The sequence below is a fragment of the Sus scrofa genome, chromosome 8, assembly GCF_054392235.1.
Source record: "Sus scrofa isolate SSC_HxYL_T2T_F1_AM1 chromosome 8, Sscrofa_HxYL_maternal_Yorkshire_Landrace_v2.0, whole genome shotgun sequence".
In the NCBI taxonomy this organism is placed as follows: Eukaryota; Metazoa; Chordata; class Mammalia; order Artiodactyla; family Suidae; genus Sus; species Sus scrofa.
Window position 1 is genome coordinate 30,873,846 of NC_139390.1, and position 16,264 is coordinate 30,890,109.

The 16,264-nt window shown below is 40.6% G+C and overlaps 1 protein-coding gene and 1 long non-coding RNA gene across 2 annotated transcripts in view; both read left to right on the top strand.

Moving 5' to 3' along the window:
• The window catches only part of UBE2K (ubiquitin conjugating enzyme E2 K), a 71,046-nt gene that overhangs the window by 50,631 nt on the left and 4,151 nt on the right, over positions 1–16,264 (top strand). Inside the window, exon 5 of the mRNA NM_001078671.1 lies at positions 14,840–14,939. Coding sequence (NP_001072139.1) covers positions 14,840–14,939 — 100 coding nt within the window. The remainder of the gene's footprint in view (positions 1–14,839; positions 14,940–16,264) is intronic.
• On the top strand, positions 138–4,333 carry LOC146400397 (uncharacterized). Its single transcript, XR_014812335.1, has 2 exons — positions 138–1,162; positions 1,796–4,333. It is a non-coding gene; the product is annotated as an uncharacterized LOC146400397 (long non-coding RNA).

Consider the following 16,264-nt stretch of genomic DNA (forward strand, 5'->3'; position numbering starts at 1 on the left):
ATTTAAATAGTTAACTCTTAGGTAACGCCAGATACTAGCTTTACATCTCAAGAAGTCTTGGATTTCATTTGTTTCGGTAGATTTGATTTTTTGCTACCTCAGGAAGATATTTGTGAAAGACTAAAGTTGAGGTTTTTTTTGTTTGTTTTGTTTTGTTTTGTTTTTTATCTTTTTGCCAGTTCTTGGGCTGCTCCTGCAGCATATGGAGGTTCCCAGGCTAGGGGTCCAGTTGGAGCTGTAGCCGCCGGCCTACGCCAGAGCCACAGCAATGCCAGATCTGAGCCGTGTCTGCGACCTACACCACAGCTCATGGCAACGCTGGATCCTTAACCCACTGAGTGAGGCCAGGGATTGATCCCGAAACCTCATGGTTTCTAGTCGGACTCGTTAGCCACTGAGCCACAACGGGAACTCCAAGACTAAAGTATTGAGGTAATCAGCTCTGACTTGGGTAGAATGTAGGTGGTGAAAATGTTAGAATTTGTAGTAATTGAGAAGTTTCCTGGCGGCTCAGTGAATTTAGGATTCAGTGCTGTTGCTGCTGTGGTGAGGATCACTGCTGTGGTAAGAGTTCAATTCCTGGTCCTAGAACTTCCACATGTTGCAGGTGCAGCCAAAAAAAAGCTGTGTTAATTCAATACAGTTAAGGTTCTAAGGAGTACTTGTGGAGTTCCCTTGAGGTGGGGTGGATTAAGGATCCAGTGTTTTCACTCCAGCAGCTCGGGTTGCAGCTGTGGTGTGGGTTCAGTCCCTGGTCTGGGAACCTCCACGTGCCATGGGCATGGCAGGGGGAAAAAAAAGAAGTACTTTTGTAGGTGATATCTTTGTTTGCACAGTGCTTTATAATGCTTTCACATATTTTGTCTGATTTTATCTTAGCATAATTTTTTTTAAGAGTTTATAATTCTGTTACCATTAGGTTAAAATAGGGGCTTTGCCACTTACTCACTTGTATGGTCTTGAGTAAATTACCTGGTCTTTGTGCCTTAGTTTCCTCATCTGAAAAAATGAATAGCTATTTCATAGAGCTGTTGAGAAGATTAAATGAGTTGTTTTATGTATTTCTCTTAGACTAGAGTCTGACATATTCTCACAATATTGATTGAAAAACTAAGATAAGAGATACAAAGACATTGGATTGGGAGTTCCCCATTGTGGTTCAGTGGTAACAAACCTGACTAGTATCCATGAGGATGTAGGTTCGATCCCTGGCCTTGCTCTGGTGTTGCCATGACCTGTGGTGTAGATCACAGATGAAGCTTGGATTCCAAGTTGCTCTTGCTGTGGTGTAGGCCAGCAGCTGTAGCTCTGATTCAGTGCCTAGCCTGGGAACTTCGACATGCAGCAGGCGTGCCCCTAAAAAGCAAAAAAGAAAAACATTGGAGTGGAAGAAAACGTAATGAGTTTGATTTGTTAAGGAAAGAATGGAACCTGAACAAAGTGAAACGGGAATGACAACATTTAGTGTATTTGGTCATTTGGTTTATTTAGTAACTGAATAAACAGATAGGAGTTGCTGATTTGGCTTGATTTTGTTTTTCCATTCTAATAGCACATCTGAGTAAAGCCTCTCCCTCAGTAGATCATCTCTTGGGATCTAGTTTCTTTTCTTTTCTTTTGCTTTTTAGGGACACACCTGTGGCATATGGAGGTTCCCAGGCTAGGGATCAAATCAGAAGTGCAGCTGCCGGCCTATGCCACAGCCACAGCAGTGTGGGAATTGAGCCTTGTCTGCAACCTACACCACACACAGCTCACCGCAATGCCAAATCCTTAACCCACTGAGCAAGGCCAGGGATCAAACCCACATCCTCATGGATCCTAGTTGGGTTTGTTAACCACTTAGCCAAGGAGAACTCCAGGATCTAGTTTCTTTTTCTTTTTTTTTTTTTTTTTTGTCTTTTTGCTATTTCTTGGGCCGCTCCCTCGGCATATGGAGGTTCCCAGGCTAGGGGTCTAATCAGAGCTGTAGTCTCCCGCCTACGCCAGAGCCACAGCAACGCAAGATCCGAGCCGCGTCTGCAACCTACACCACGGCTCACGGCAACGCCGAATTGTTAACCCACTGAGCAAGCGCAGGGACCGAACCCGCAACCTCATGGTTCCTGGTCAGATTCGTTAACCACTGCGCCACGACGGGAACTCCCAGGATCTAGTTTCTTGGTCTGTATTTCATACAGTGAACATTGTGGAATAGGCCTAACTTCATCTTCTGTCAGTCTTTTGATTTGTGACTTTTTGCAATTTACTGAATTTATGTGCCTCAGTATTTTTATCTGTAAAGTCATCTCAGAGACCCCTTGTAGGTCCTACCTTCAGTTATACTAATGAATATTTGCAGTATCAAAGACATTGGGCTTTTTTTTTCCCCTTGGTTTCCAGTACAACTGTTCTATTCTCCCTTTCCTTTTCCCACTCCCAGACTTCTCAACTAGTTCCTCCCTCACCTCCTAGAACTTTGCACAGGGTTAAGTCTTGACCTCTGCTTCTCTCCATCTATTGCCCACTTCCTTGGTGAGCTCATCTGACTTCATAACTTCACCATCTATATACTGGCAACTCACAAATTTGTCCTTAACTTCAGATTTATGTCCTGCTGCCTGTTTAACATCTATACTTGGATATGTAATGGATATCTCAAACTTAAACATGTTGTGAACTGAATTATTTCCCCAACCCCAAACCTAGTTCTTCCCCATCTAAGTTTTGGCAGCTACTTCTTTGGAATTGTTCAGGCCAAAACCTCATCATGATCCTTGTTTCTTCTTGCTCTGGTATCCTTATATCCCATCTGCAAATCCTGTTGTTGAAACCTCCAAAACCTTAATTTATCATCAGCTCACTACTACTGCCTTGTCCTAAGTAGCATTACCTCTTGCCTGGATGGCTACAGCAGCCTGTCCCTCTGCTTCTGACTTGTCTCAGGCTATTCTCAGCAGCCAGAATGAAACTCTGCCCCTTTGAAAATGAAACTCCAGGCTAAAATTTTCCACTGTCTTCCCTTTTTGCTCAGAGTTATGCTAGCAGTACTACTACCATTTCTGATTATCTTCCTATAAATAGTTGAAAGAGTATGGTATGTGTAGGGAGAACTTAATAAATTTTATATCAGAATACTTTTAATCAGCTATTCCCATTTCCTAAGGCAGGTGAACTTGTACCACAAGAGAACTCCAGACATAAGCTGTTAAATATTAAAGGTAGACCACCATCCACATGTATTAAAAAAAGACCGAGATTGGAATTCTCCCTTGGCACAGTGGATTAAGGATCTGGTATTGTGACTGCAGCGGATTAGACCTCTATGGTGGTGCTCATTCGATCCCTGGCCCAGGAACTTCAACATGCTTCGGGTGCACTCAGGGGAAAAAAAAAAAACCTTATCATAGTATAGTTTATATCTTAACTTCATAACATACCCAGTGTTTAAACCATTTTCTGATGTTTGTCTGTTGACACTTATGACTAAAGGTGTCCACCTGGGGAGAAAATTTCATCACCTAAAATTTGCTCTCATTGATACTGATCTTCCAAAACACAGGAACAGGCACTAGGAGAATATCTAGATGGTTGATAGGCTCTGCTCAGCATCATTAGTCACCAGGGAAATACAAATTAAATTCACAGTTAGATACCACTGTACTCTTGGAATATTTCTTATTCATTGCTGGTAAGAATGTGGTTCAGCCACTCAAAGAGCAGTACCTAAAAAAGCTAAGCATATAGGCCTAGCACTTCTACTCCTTGGTATACATCTAAGAGAAATGAGTGCATATGTCTGCCAAAACTCTTGTACAAGAATATTCATAGCAGATTTATTCAAACTGCAAATAACCCAGAGAATGGATATATAATGGTATAATCATATATTGGAACACTACATAGCAGGTGAAACAAAAGCATCTTAATACAGACAGCATGGGTGCTTCTCATAGACATGTTGAGTGACGAAATCCAGACACAAAGGAGTATGTATTATATGAGTTCATTTTATGAAATCCAAGATGAATCAAAACTAGCTTATTTTGCTTTTGTCTTTTTAGGGCCACACACTGTGGCATATGGAGGTTCCCAAGCTAGGGCTCAAATCAGAGCTGTAGCTGCTGGTCTATACCACAGCCAGCAACTGGGAGTCCGAGCCCCATCTGTGACCTACACCACAACTCACGGCAACGCCAGATCCTTAACCCACTGATCAAGGCCAGGGATCGAACCCACAACCTCGTGGTTCCTAGTCTGATTCGTTTCTGCTGGGCCACAACAGGAACTCCCCCCCCCCCCAAAAAAAAACCTAGTTTTTGGTGATAGAAACTAGGACCAAAAAAAAGAAAAAGGAACTAGGACAGTGGTGGGGGTAGGCAAGGGTTGTAAATAAGTGGGGTTTTTTGAATGCTGGAAATAACTCTCTATTTTGATCTAAGTAGTGGTTACCATGGATGCACACATAAATTAAAAATTCAACTATCTGTATAGCATTTTACTCTGCTTATTATACCTTGGTCAAGGAATTATAATAAAAAGCTGCCATTCTCTTTAAGTAGCATTCAGTGTTTTGAGTAAATACTGAATTATTTATTGATGGTCTGCTGGAATATCCTTAACAGAAAAGTTACTCAACAATACAAGTAATGCATATGCTTATTCAACATATTAAAGGCCCCACCTAGTCCAAGTGGATTAATATTTAATTAGCCATGTTAACTGTGCTTAGTGATTTTGAGATCTTGCAGAATTAATTTACTGAAGATAGATTTATGAGATACTCATTTTATCCACTGATTACTTAAAACGAGCTAACATTTTGAAATTTCATACTCTTGTTTGGACTTGTTTTTAATAATTTATGTGAATTTTATGCATTTTACGCTAAACATCTCAATGTAGTATGAATGTAATCATTACTTTGTGAAAAGAAAATTAGATGAAAGAGTTGCTATCGTGGCTCAGCAGTAACTAACCCGAATAGTATCCATGAGGATATGGTTTTAGTCCCTGGCCCTTATCAGTGGGTTAAAGGACCTGACTTTGCTGTGAGTTGTGGTGTAGGTAACAGACACTGCTCAGATGTGACGTTGCCATGGCTGTGGTCGGCAGCTGCAGCTCCTATTCGACCCTTAGCCTGGGAACATCTGGACATATGTTGGGCCCTTAAAAAAAGCTAAATAAATAAATAAATAGTATTTAATTGTAAAATACATGACATGAAATTTACCATCTTAACTATTTTTTTCTTGTTCTTTTTTTTTTTTTTTTTTTTGTCTTTTTGTCTTTTTGCCATTTCTTGGGCTGTTCCTGTGGCATATGGAGGTTCCCAGGCTAGGGGTCTCATCAGAGCTGTAGCTGCCAGCCTACATCAGAGCCACAGCAACACGGGATCTGAGCCGCGTCTGCGACCTACACCACAGCTCATGGCAACACCGGATCCTTAACCCACTGAGCAAGGGCAGGAACCGAACCTGCAACCTCATGGTTCCTAGTCGGATTCGTTAACCACTGCGCCATGACAGGAACTCCTATTTCTTTACTTAAAAATTTTTTTTGAGGTACAGTTCGTTTACAACATTGTGTTAATTTCAGCTGTATAGCAAAGTGACTCATTTACACATACATATTCTTTTTCATATTCTTTTTTTTTTTTTTTTTTTTTAATGGCCGCACCCAGGCTGGTAATTGAGTCCAATCCACAGATGCCACCTATGCTGTAGCTACACCAAATCCTTTAACCCACTGCCACAGGCCTGGGATCAAACACACACCTCCACAACAACTCACATTGCTGCAGTTGATTCTTAACCCACTGCACCACAGCAGTAACTCCCGTATTCTTTTTCATTATGATTTATCACAGAATATTGAATATAGTTCTCTGTGCTTGTTATACATCATATATATAATAGTTTGCCTCTGCTTATTCTAGACTCCTAATCCTTCCTCTCCCTACACCCCCCCTAACTCTGAACACGTCTGTTTCTATACTCTCGTCTGTTTTTATTTTGTAGATATGTTGATTTGTATCATATTTTATGAGACTCATGCACTACCTACTGTGCTAACGAGGCACCTTGATTTGTATCATAGTTTAGATTTCACGTATAAGTGACATCAAGTGGTATTTGTCTTTCTGACTTACTTTGCTTAGTATGATAATCTCTGGGTCCATCCATGTTGCTGCAAATGGCATTATTTCTTTCTTTTTAATGTCTAAGTAATATTCTGTATATATCACATCTTTATCCATTCATTTATCCATGGACATTCAGGTTGTGTCCATGTCTTGGCTGTTATAAATAGTGCTGCTCTGAAATAGGGGTACACGTGTCTTTTTTTTTTTTTTTTTTTCTTCTTAGCGTCACAGCTTCAACATATGGAAGTTCCCAGGCTAGGGGTCAAATTTGATCTGCAGCTGCTAGTCTGTACCTCAGCCACAGCAACACCAGATCCAAGCGACTGTGTCTGCTACCTATACCACAGCTCACGGCAGTGCTGCATCCTTAACCTACTCAGCAAGGCCGGGGATCAGACCTGCATCTTCATGGATGCTAGTCAGATTCCTAACCCGCTGAGCCACAGTGGGAACTATATATGAGTTATAGTTTTGTCTGGGTATATGCCTAGGCGTGGGATTGCCACATCATATGGTAATTCTATTTTTAGTTTTTTAAGGAACTTCCATACTGTTTTCCATGGTGACTGTACTAATTTATATTTCTACCAACAGTGTAGGAGGGTTCCCTTTTCTCCATACCCTCTCTAACATTTGTTATTTTGTAGAATCTCTTTTTTTCCCTCTCTCTCTCTTTTAGGGTCACACCTGCAGCATATGGAGGTTCCCAGGCTAGGGGCCTATGCCACAGCAATGCAGGATCCAAGCCACCTCTTCGATGTACACCACAGCTCACGACAACACTGGATTCTTAACCCACTGAACAGGGCCATGGATTGAACCCACATCCTCATGGGTACTTGTTTGGTTTGTTTCTGCTGAGCCACAGCAGAACTCCCTTATTTTGTAGACTTATTAATGATGGCCATTCTGTCCACTGTGAGGTGGTATCTCATTGTAGTTTTGATTAACATTTTTCTAATAATTAGCAATGATGAACATTTTTTCATGTTTCTTTTGGACATTTGTATGTCTTTGGAGAAACATCTGTTCACTTCTTCTGCACATTTTCTGATTAGGTTTTTTTTTTGTTTTTTGGTTTTTTTTGTTTTTTGGTTTTTGTTTTTGTATTTTTTTGTTTGGTTGGGGTTTTTGTTAGGTTTGGTTTGGTTGGGGTTTTTGTTTTGCCTTTTTAGGGCCGCACCCATGCATTTGTGCATGTGGAAGTTCCCAGGCTTAGGTGTCTAATTGGAGCTGTAGCTGCGGGCCCATGCCCTAGCCACAGCAACACTGGATCCTAGTCGTGTCTGCAATCTGCACCACAGCTCATGGCAACACCAGATCTTTAACCCACTGAGCAAGACCAGGGATCAAACCTGCATCCTCATGGATACTAGTCAGGTTTGTTTCCACTGAGCCATGGTGGGAACTCTTGTGTTTTTTTTTTTTTTTTTGTTACTGAATTATATGAGCTGTTTGTATATTTTGAAGATTAAGCCCTTGTCGCTTGCATCATTTGCAACTGTTTTCTGCCATTCTATCGGTGGTCTTTTCATTTTGTTTTTGGTTTTCTTTGCTGTGCAAAAATTTTTTAGTTTAAGTAGGTCCCATTTATTTATTTTTGCTTTTCTTTCTTTTTTTTTGTTTTTGTTTTTGTGTTTTGTCTTTTTAGGGCTGCACTCCCGGCATATGGAGGTTTCCAGGCTAGAGGTCTAATTGGAGCTACAGCTGCCAGCCTACACTAGAGCCACAGCAACGCCAGATCCTTAACCCACTGAGCAAGGCCAGGGATCAAACCCACAACGTCATGGTTTCTAGTCGGATTTGTTTCTGCTGTGCTACAACGGGAACTCCTGTTTTTATTTCTATTGCCATGGGAGACTGATCTAAGAAGACATTGGTATGATTTATGTCAGAAGATGTTTTGCCTGTGTTCTCTTCTAGAAGTTTAATGGTGTCATGTCTTATGTTTAAGTCTTTAAAAGCCATTTGGAGTTTATTTTTGTGTATGGTATGAGAGTATGTTCTAACTTCATTGGTTTATATGCAGTTGTCCAACTTTCTCAGCATCACTTGCTGAAGATCTTTTACCCATTTTATATTCTTGCCTCCTTTGTTGAAGATTAAATTGCTCATGGGTGTGTGGGGTTATTTTTGGACTCTTTTCTGTTCCATTGATCCGTTTGCCTGTTTTTATGCCAGTATGATGATGTTTTGATTACTGTAGCTTTGTAGTATTGTCTAAAGTCAAAGAGGGTTATGCCTCCTGCTCTGTTCTTTTTCCTTAGGAATGCTTTAGCAATTCTGGGTCTTTCATGGTTCATGTAAAGTTTTGGATTTTTCTAGTTCTGTGAAAAAACATCATGGGTAATTTGATGGTGACTGTATTAAATCTGCCAATTGCTTTGGGTAGTATGGCCATATCATCTTCATGTAATGACAGTTTTACATCTTCCTTACCAATTTGAATCCCTTCTATTTCTTTTCCTTGTCTGCTGTGGCTATGACTTCCAGTACTGTGTTGAAGAGACATGGTGAAAGTGAGCATCTTTGTTTCAGATTAACTGTTGTTGTTTTTAATGACGTATACCATTATAGCATTAACTGTCTTAATGTGTACCGTTTAGTAATATTAAGTATATTCACATTGTTGTGCAACCAATCTCCAGGACTTTTTTAAAAAAATAAGTCGATGTTTTTAGAGCAGGTTTAGGTTCACAGCAAAACTTGAGAGGAAGGTACAGAGATTTCCCATATACTCCCTGCCCCTACACATGCATAGTCTACACTACCCCATTCTGAACATCCCCCAGAGTGGTATGTTTGTTACAGTTGGTCAGTCTGCATTGGCACATCCCAATTACCCATAAAGCCCTTAGTTTATATTATGGTTCATTCTAGATAGTATACATTCTCTGTGTTTGAAGATAGGTGTAATGACATGTATGTAAAGAGTATTTTCACTGCCCTGAAAATCCTCTGTGTTCTGCTTCTTCATTCCCACACTTTACCTTCCTCCCTGCCCCCAAACCCGTTTTATCTTGCGAAACTGAAACACTTGTGTCCATTAAATAACTTCTCATTCTCTTCTGCTTTTTCTGTCTCCGAATTTGATTACTCCAGATACCTCATGAATCATAATATTTATCTTTTTCTTCCTGGATTCACTTAATATAATGCTCTCAGGATTCATCCATATATCAGATTTCTCTTCCTTTTTAACTCTGGATAATATTCCAGGTTAGGGGTCTAATCGGAGCTGTAGCTGCCAGCCTATGCCAGAGCCACAGCAACGCCAGATCCGGGCTGCATCTTCAACCTACACCACAGCTAATGGCAACGCTAGATCTTTAGCCCACTGAGTGAGGCCAGGGATCGAACCCACAACCTCATTGTTCCTAGTCGGATTCGTTTCCTCTGCGCCATGACGGGAACTCCCCCATTTTAAAATGTTGTTATATAAGGTATAAGGCAAGACAAGGGTCCAATTTCACTTTTCTGATAACTCATTAAGTTTTTAAAGAAAAATATTTACTTGGAGTACCCACTGTGATGTAGAGGGTTAATGATCCAGCTTGTGTCTGTGGCATTGCTGGTTCAATCCCTTGCCCAGCACAGCAAGTTAAGGGGCATTTCTGCAGCTGTGGCTTTTCATTCCATGTGTTTTGGGTACAGCCAAAAAAGGGAAAACAAAAGTAAAAAAAAGGTGTTTACTGCCTTGCCTTATTGAGATGTAAATATATAAAGCTATACATGTGATGTTATTAAGGTTTTGCTGAGATTTGTAAGATTTTATGCCTTTTAATTTTGCATGCTTTCATGTTTTTATTGCTAATTATTTTGAGTTTAATCATTGCTTTAGTATGAAATACACCCTTTGAGTGAAGATTTTTCTTCAATATTTAGATAATTTCCTTTAATAAAATCATTGCATTAGTAAAAAATTATATAACTTAAAGTTTTGTTTAAAGTGTTATAGATTTCTAAATTAAGTCCATTGGGATATTAGACTATCCAGCTTAACTTTGTATATTCTGTTTCTTTGATATTTTGTATTTTTGTCCTTTTTTGACTGGTGTAAGCTCAGACTAATATCTGGGCTTCTCTTAATGTGCATATGCCTTTAAACATTCTCTTTAAGATTACCCACATATAAAATGCAATTAGAGTCGTGTACTTCTGACTAAGAAAGATTTCACTTTGTTATATTGTTATATTGGTAATGGCAGGATAAGAATAAACAAGGACTAAATTTGAAATTTTATGCTTTGACTACTATCTTAAGGGAATAGTGTCCATTCTAAATTTGTTACAGCTGGAGTTTCTGTTGTGGCTTAGCGGAGGCAAATCTGGCTAGTATCCATAAGGACACAGGTTCAATCCCTGGCCTCACTCAGTGGGTTAAGAATCCGGCGTTGCTGTGAGCTGTGGTGTGGGTTGCAGGCTTGGCTAGAATCTGCTGTTGCTATGGCTGTGGCGTAGGCCAGCAGCTATGGCTCCAATTCAACCCTGAGCCTGGGAACCTCCATATGCCACAGGTGCAGCCCTAAAAAGACAAAAATAAATAAATAAATTAAATAAAAAATAAATTAATAAAGATATCACAGCTGTTTGTTGAAAATTACTTGTCCACGCTCTTAGAAGATTTAGAACTTTAGTCTGGAAAAATAATTTTGTTTTCTCAGCCCTATTTTAGAATTAGAAATTTCTATTACAGGGCTTCCTGTGTGGCTCACAGCATAACTACTCAGCTTTGCTTCTACCATGGCTATGGCTCAACCCCGGGCTTGGGAACTTGCTGCAGGCATGGGGGCGTGGATTGCCATTGCATAAAACCATATAGCAGTTTTGAAAGTTTTTACAATTCTAGTCTTGGGATTCCTTGGTGGCCTAGTGGTTAAGGATTTGGCTTTGTCACTGCTGTGGCTTAGGCATTTTTTTTTTTTTGTCTTTGTTTTTTCCTTTCCTTATTAAGGACACACCTTGGCATATGGAAGTTCCCAGGCTAGGGGTTGAATCAGAGCTGCAGCTGAGGCCTACACCACAACCACAGCACTATGGGATACTTAACCTATTGAGTGAAACCAGGGATCGAACCTGCATCTACATGGATACTAGCCAGGTCTGTAACCTGCTGAGCCACAATGGGAACTCTCAGCTGTGGCTTAGTTTGATATCTAGCCCAGGAACTTCTGTATGCTGCAGGCATGGCCTAAAAAAGATGGCATCATAACCAAAGTTTCCCTATATCTGTAGATTCTCTAAAAGGATAAATTGATCAATAAAAGTTTTTATGCTAGTAGGTTTTTAACCAGAACCTGAGCAACATTTGCAACCTCCACCACAGTTGCAGCAGTGCTGGTCTTTTTAGCCCACTGAGCCACATTGGAACATCTCTGATAGTTTTTTTGGGAACACAACTTTTATTTATTTATTTAGCCATGCCTGCAGCATGCAGAAGTTTCTGGGCCAGGGATCAAACCTGAGCCACAGGATTGACAATGCCAGATCATTAAACCTCTAGGCCACCAGGGAACTCTTAGAACACAACTTTTTAAAATGCTTTGTTGAGGTGTAATTGATTGTAAACATCACATATTGAACAATTTGATGAGTTTGGATGTATATACACATCCATGAAACCATCATACAATCAAAATAGCAAACATAACCAACATACCAAAAGGTTTCCTAGTGTCCTTTTGTAAGTACTCCTTGCTACACTTGCTACTCCGCCATTTCTCAGTAAGTACTGGTCTCCTCTTGTAGATTAGTATGCATTTTGTGGAATTTAGTATAGATGACAATTCTGATAGTATTTTAGATAAAGAGCCATTTCTAGTATAATTTTTTTTCTAATAGGTAAAATATAGACCTGTGTTTGTGATATCGATTTTATTTTATTGGCTTAGAACAGCCTTTTTCTTTTCTTTTCTTTTTTGTCTTTTTGCCTTTTCTAGGGCCACTCCCTCTGCATATGGAGGTTCCCAGGCTAGAGTAATAGGAGCTGTAGCTGCTGGCCTATGCCAGAGCCACAGCAACTCGGGATCGGAGCCGCGTCTGCAATCTACACCACAGCTCACGACAACACCAGATCCTTAACCCACTGAGCAAGGCCAGAGATCGAACCCGCAACCTCATGGTTCCTAATCGGATTCATTAAGCACTGAGCCACGACGGTAACTCCAGAACAGCCTTTTTCAATTAGCTTAAGCTATAATGCACTAAAGCAGTATTACGCAAACATTAGTTTGCATCATAATCACTTGGAGTAACTCTTAAACCACTCTAGAGTTTCTGATTTAGTAGATAAAGGACGAGGCCAAGAATTTTCATTTCTTACAAGTTCCCAGGTGATGATGTTTCTGGTTGAGGAAACCACACTTTGTGAGATACATTTCTTTAAAACATTCATTGTTGGTAATAAATTAACTTTTTTTCTAAGCATCTAGGATGGTACAATTTCCTTGGAGAAATTGAGAAAATATTCAGTAATTTTCTTTGTTCAGTGGTTAAAATGAGGAACCCAGTTGAAAAAGACTGCTTGGGAGGTATCTAATTTGTGTGGTAAAATGGACATGTAGTATAATAATCCTCAGTGTTTAAAATGTTTCACTACTAGGTGTTCCCGTCATGGCTCAGCAAAAACGAATCTGGTTAGGATCCAAGAGGACACAGGTTTGATCCCTGGCCTTGCTCAGTGGGTTAAGAATCCGGTATTGCTGTGGCTGTGGTGTGGGCTGGTGGCTACAGCTCCAAATTGACCCCTAGCCTGCTAACCTCCATATGCTGAGGGTATGCTCTAAACGACAAAAGACCAAAAAAAAGAAAAATTAAATAAAATGTTTCACTATTGGAGTTCCCATTGTGGCTCAGCTGTAATGAACCCTACTAGTATCCATGAGGTCGAAGGTTCAATACCTGGCCTCACTCAGTGGGTCAAAGAATCCAGTGTTGCTGTGAGCTGTGGTGCAGGTCGAAGACAAGGCTTGGATCCTGTGTGGCTGTAGCTGTGGTGTGGCCTAGCACCTAGAGCTCCAATTCGACCCCTAGCCTGGGAACTTCAGTATGCCTTGGGTCTGGCCCTAAAAAGACATGCGCGCATACACAGGCGTGTGAGTAAGACAAATAAATTTCACTATTCTGCTGTTTCAGTATTTAATGAATTAATTTATACATTAAGGAAAAAACTTTCTCCTTTTAGACCATTTATAGAATGATTTTAGGCTTTCTTTTTTGTTTTCAGGGTTGCACCTGCAGCATATGGAGGTTCCCAGGCTAGGGGTCTAATCGGAGCTGTTGCCGCCGGCCTACGCCACAGCCACAGCAACTCGGGATCTGAGCTGCGTCTTTGACCTACACCATAGCTCACGGCAACGCTGGATCCTTAACCCACTGAGCATGGCCAGGGATCAAATCCGCAACTCCGCGATTCCTAGTTAGATTCGTTTCCACTGCGCCACGACGGGAACTCTTCGTTTTTTATTTTTAAACATTATTTTATTTTTCATTTTACAGCAAAACCTGCAGCATATGGAAGTTCCCAGGCTAGGGGTCGAAGTGGATCTGCAGCTGCAGGCCTAAATTGCAACCACAGCAATGCCAGATTTGAGCTGTGTCTGCAATCCATGCTGTAGTTTGCAGCAACGTTGGGTCCTTAATCCACTGAGCGAGGCCAGGGAGTAAACCCACATCCTCATGGAAACTGTCTTGGGTTCTTAACCCCCTGAACCACAATGGGAACTCTTAGGCTTTCTTTTAAATAAATAAAGATTTTTTATTGGAGTTTAGTTGCTGTACCTTTTTTGGAGGAGGGGGCACACCTGCGGCATATGGAGGTTCCCAGGTTAGGAGTCAAATCAGAATTGCATCTGCCGGCCTATACCACAGCAACACAAGATCTGAGCTGCCTCTTTGACCTACACCACAGCTCACAGCAATGCCTGATCATTAACCCACTGACCAAAGCCAAGGATCGAATTTGCATCCTCTTGGATACTAGTCGAGTTGCCACAGCTGAGCCACCAACAGGAACTCCAGTATGGTATTATTTAAGTTACAGTTGTACAGTATAGTGATTCACATGTTTTAAAAGTTATATTCCATTATAGTGATTAGAAAATATTGACTATATTCCCCATGTTGTACAATACATCCTTATAGCTTATTTTATACGGTAGTTACATCTTAAATCCCCACTCCTATATTGCCCCTCCTCCCTTCTCTCTCCCTGCTGGTAACAGCTAGTTTGTTGTTCTCTTTGGGTCTGCTGCTTTTTTTTGTTATATTCAGTAGTTCGTTGTAGACTCTGTATTTGTCTTTCTTTGTCTGACTTATTTCACTTAGTGTATGCCCTTTAAGTGATTTTAGGCTTTCTTGAAAGTAAAGGAGATTTGTTTGATGTGTCTTGTTTTTAGAGTGTGACAGAAAGGAAGTTTCACATGTAGTTTATCACTGTATTTTAAAGTTATGTCTATAGAAATGGATAAGTCAGTCGATAAAGGCTGACCAAAAGTAGGTTGTCAACAATAAGAAAAAACTAAGCCAATTAAGGGCAGTTTGCCTTGTCTTAAGAAGTAGACTCATTCATTGTAAAGAAAAAAAATGGTATATAATTATAAATTTCTAAGACTATTTTTTTTAGCTTCAGTAGTTTTCATGTTTTATTTAGAAAATGTCTTTGTTTTTGTCATCCATACTCTTGTTAACTGGAATATCTTCCTATTTTGAATTTAGGGCAGCAGCAATGACTCTGCGCACAGTATTATTGTCATTGCAAGCACTACTGGCAGCTGCAGAACCAGATGATCCACAAGATGCAGTAGTAGCGAATCAGGTAAGGCAGCTGCTTTTGAAGGCCGTTCTTTTTCTTATCTGTGACTCTCTGGTGGTTTATAGTGTTAACAGATAAATATCCTCCTGTTGAAACTAAATCTTGAAATGGTTTCCTTTCTTGCTGTCAGATTATTAGGTGTAATAAGGAAGACGCGTAATTCCTGTCGTGGCTCAGTGGTTAACAAACCTGACTAGTAACCATGAGGTTGTGGTTCGATCCCTGGCCTCGCTCAGAGGGTTAAGGATCCGGCGTTGTTGTGAGCTGTGGTGTAGGTCACAGACATGGTTCGGATCCTGTGTTGCTGTGGCTGTGGCATAGGCCAGCAGCTGCAGCTCAAGTTCAACCCCTAGCCTGGGAACCTCCATACACCACAGGTGGGGCCCTAAAAAAAATAATAAAATAAGGAAGACCTAATTTAGTGATTTTTTTTTTTTAACATACTAGTTTAATTTGGTATATGGTAGATGCTTTTTTACTAGCATATTATGTAATTTTTAAGCACACAATGTTAAGTGAATTACAGTGAACACTTAACCCACCATCTAGATCCTATGGTTCACATTTTACTTCATGTGATTTACCATGTGTGTAGCCATTTATCTGTCTCTTAATTGTGTGATCATCCTTCCCTGATGATAATGTTAACTAGCTCCAGCTATGGCACCAAAGTGGCATAGTGAAGGTTATCAAGGACCTTGTAATTGTCAAATGGAACAAATATTTTTCAGTTCTGATCTTTTTTTTGCGGGAGGCTGCATCCATGACATAAGTTCCCAGGCTAGAGGTCGAATCAGAGCTGTAGCCGACAGCCTACACCATTGCCACAGCAACACTAGATCTGAGCCACGTCGCAGCCTACACTCCAGCTCACGGCAGTGCCAGATCCTTAACCTACTGAGCGGGGCCAGGGACTGAACCCACGTCTCATTGGTATTAGTCAGGTTCGTTACCACTGGGCCACAATCGGAACTCCTTCAGTTCTGATCTTTGATTCCAAACCACAAGTCAGCAAATTACAGCTAGACTGACTGTAAATAATATTTTCTTGGAGTTCCCATTTTGACTCAGTGGTAATGAACCTGACTAGTTAGCCATGAAGGCTCGGGTTTGATCCCTGGCCTCGCTTAGTGGGTTAAGGATCCAGTGTTGCTGTGAGCTGTGGTGTAGCTTGCAGACTCTGCTTGGATCTGGCATTGCTGTGGCTGTGGCATTGCTGGTAGCTTACAGCTCTGATTCGATCCCTAGCCTGGGAACTTCCATGTGCCACAGGTGTGGCCCTAAAAAGACAACAACAAAAAAGTATCATTTATTAAAACACAGAGACC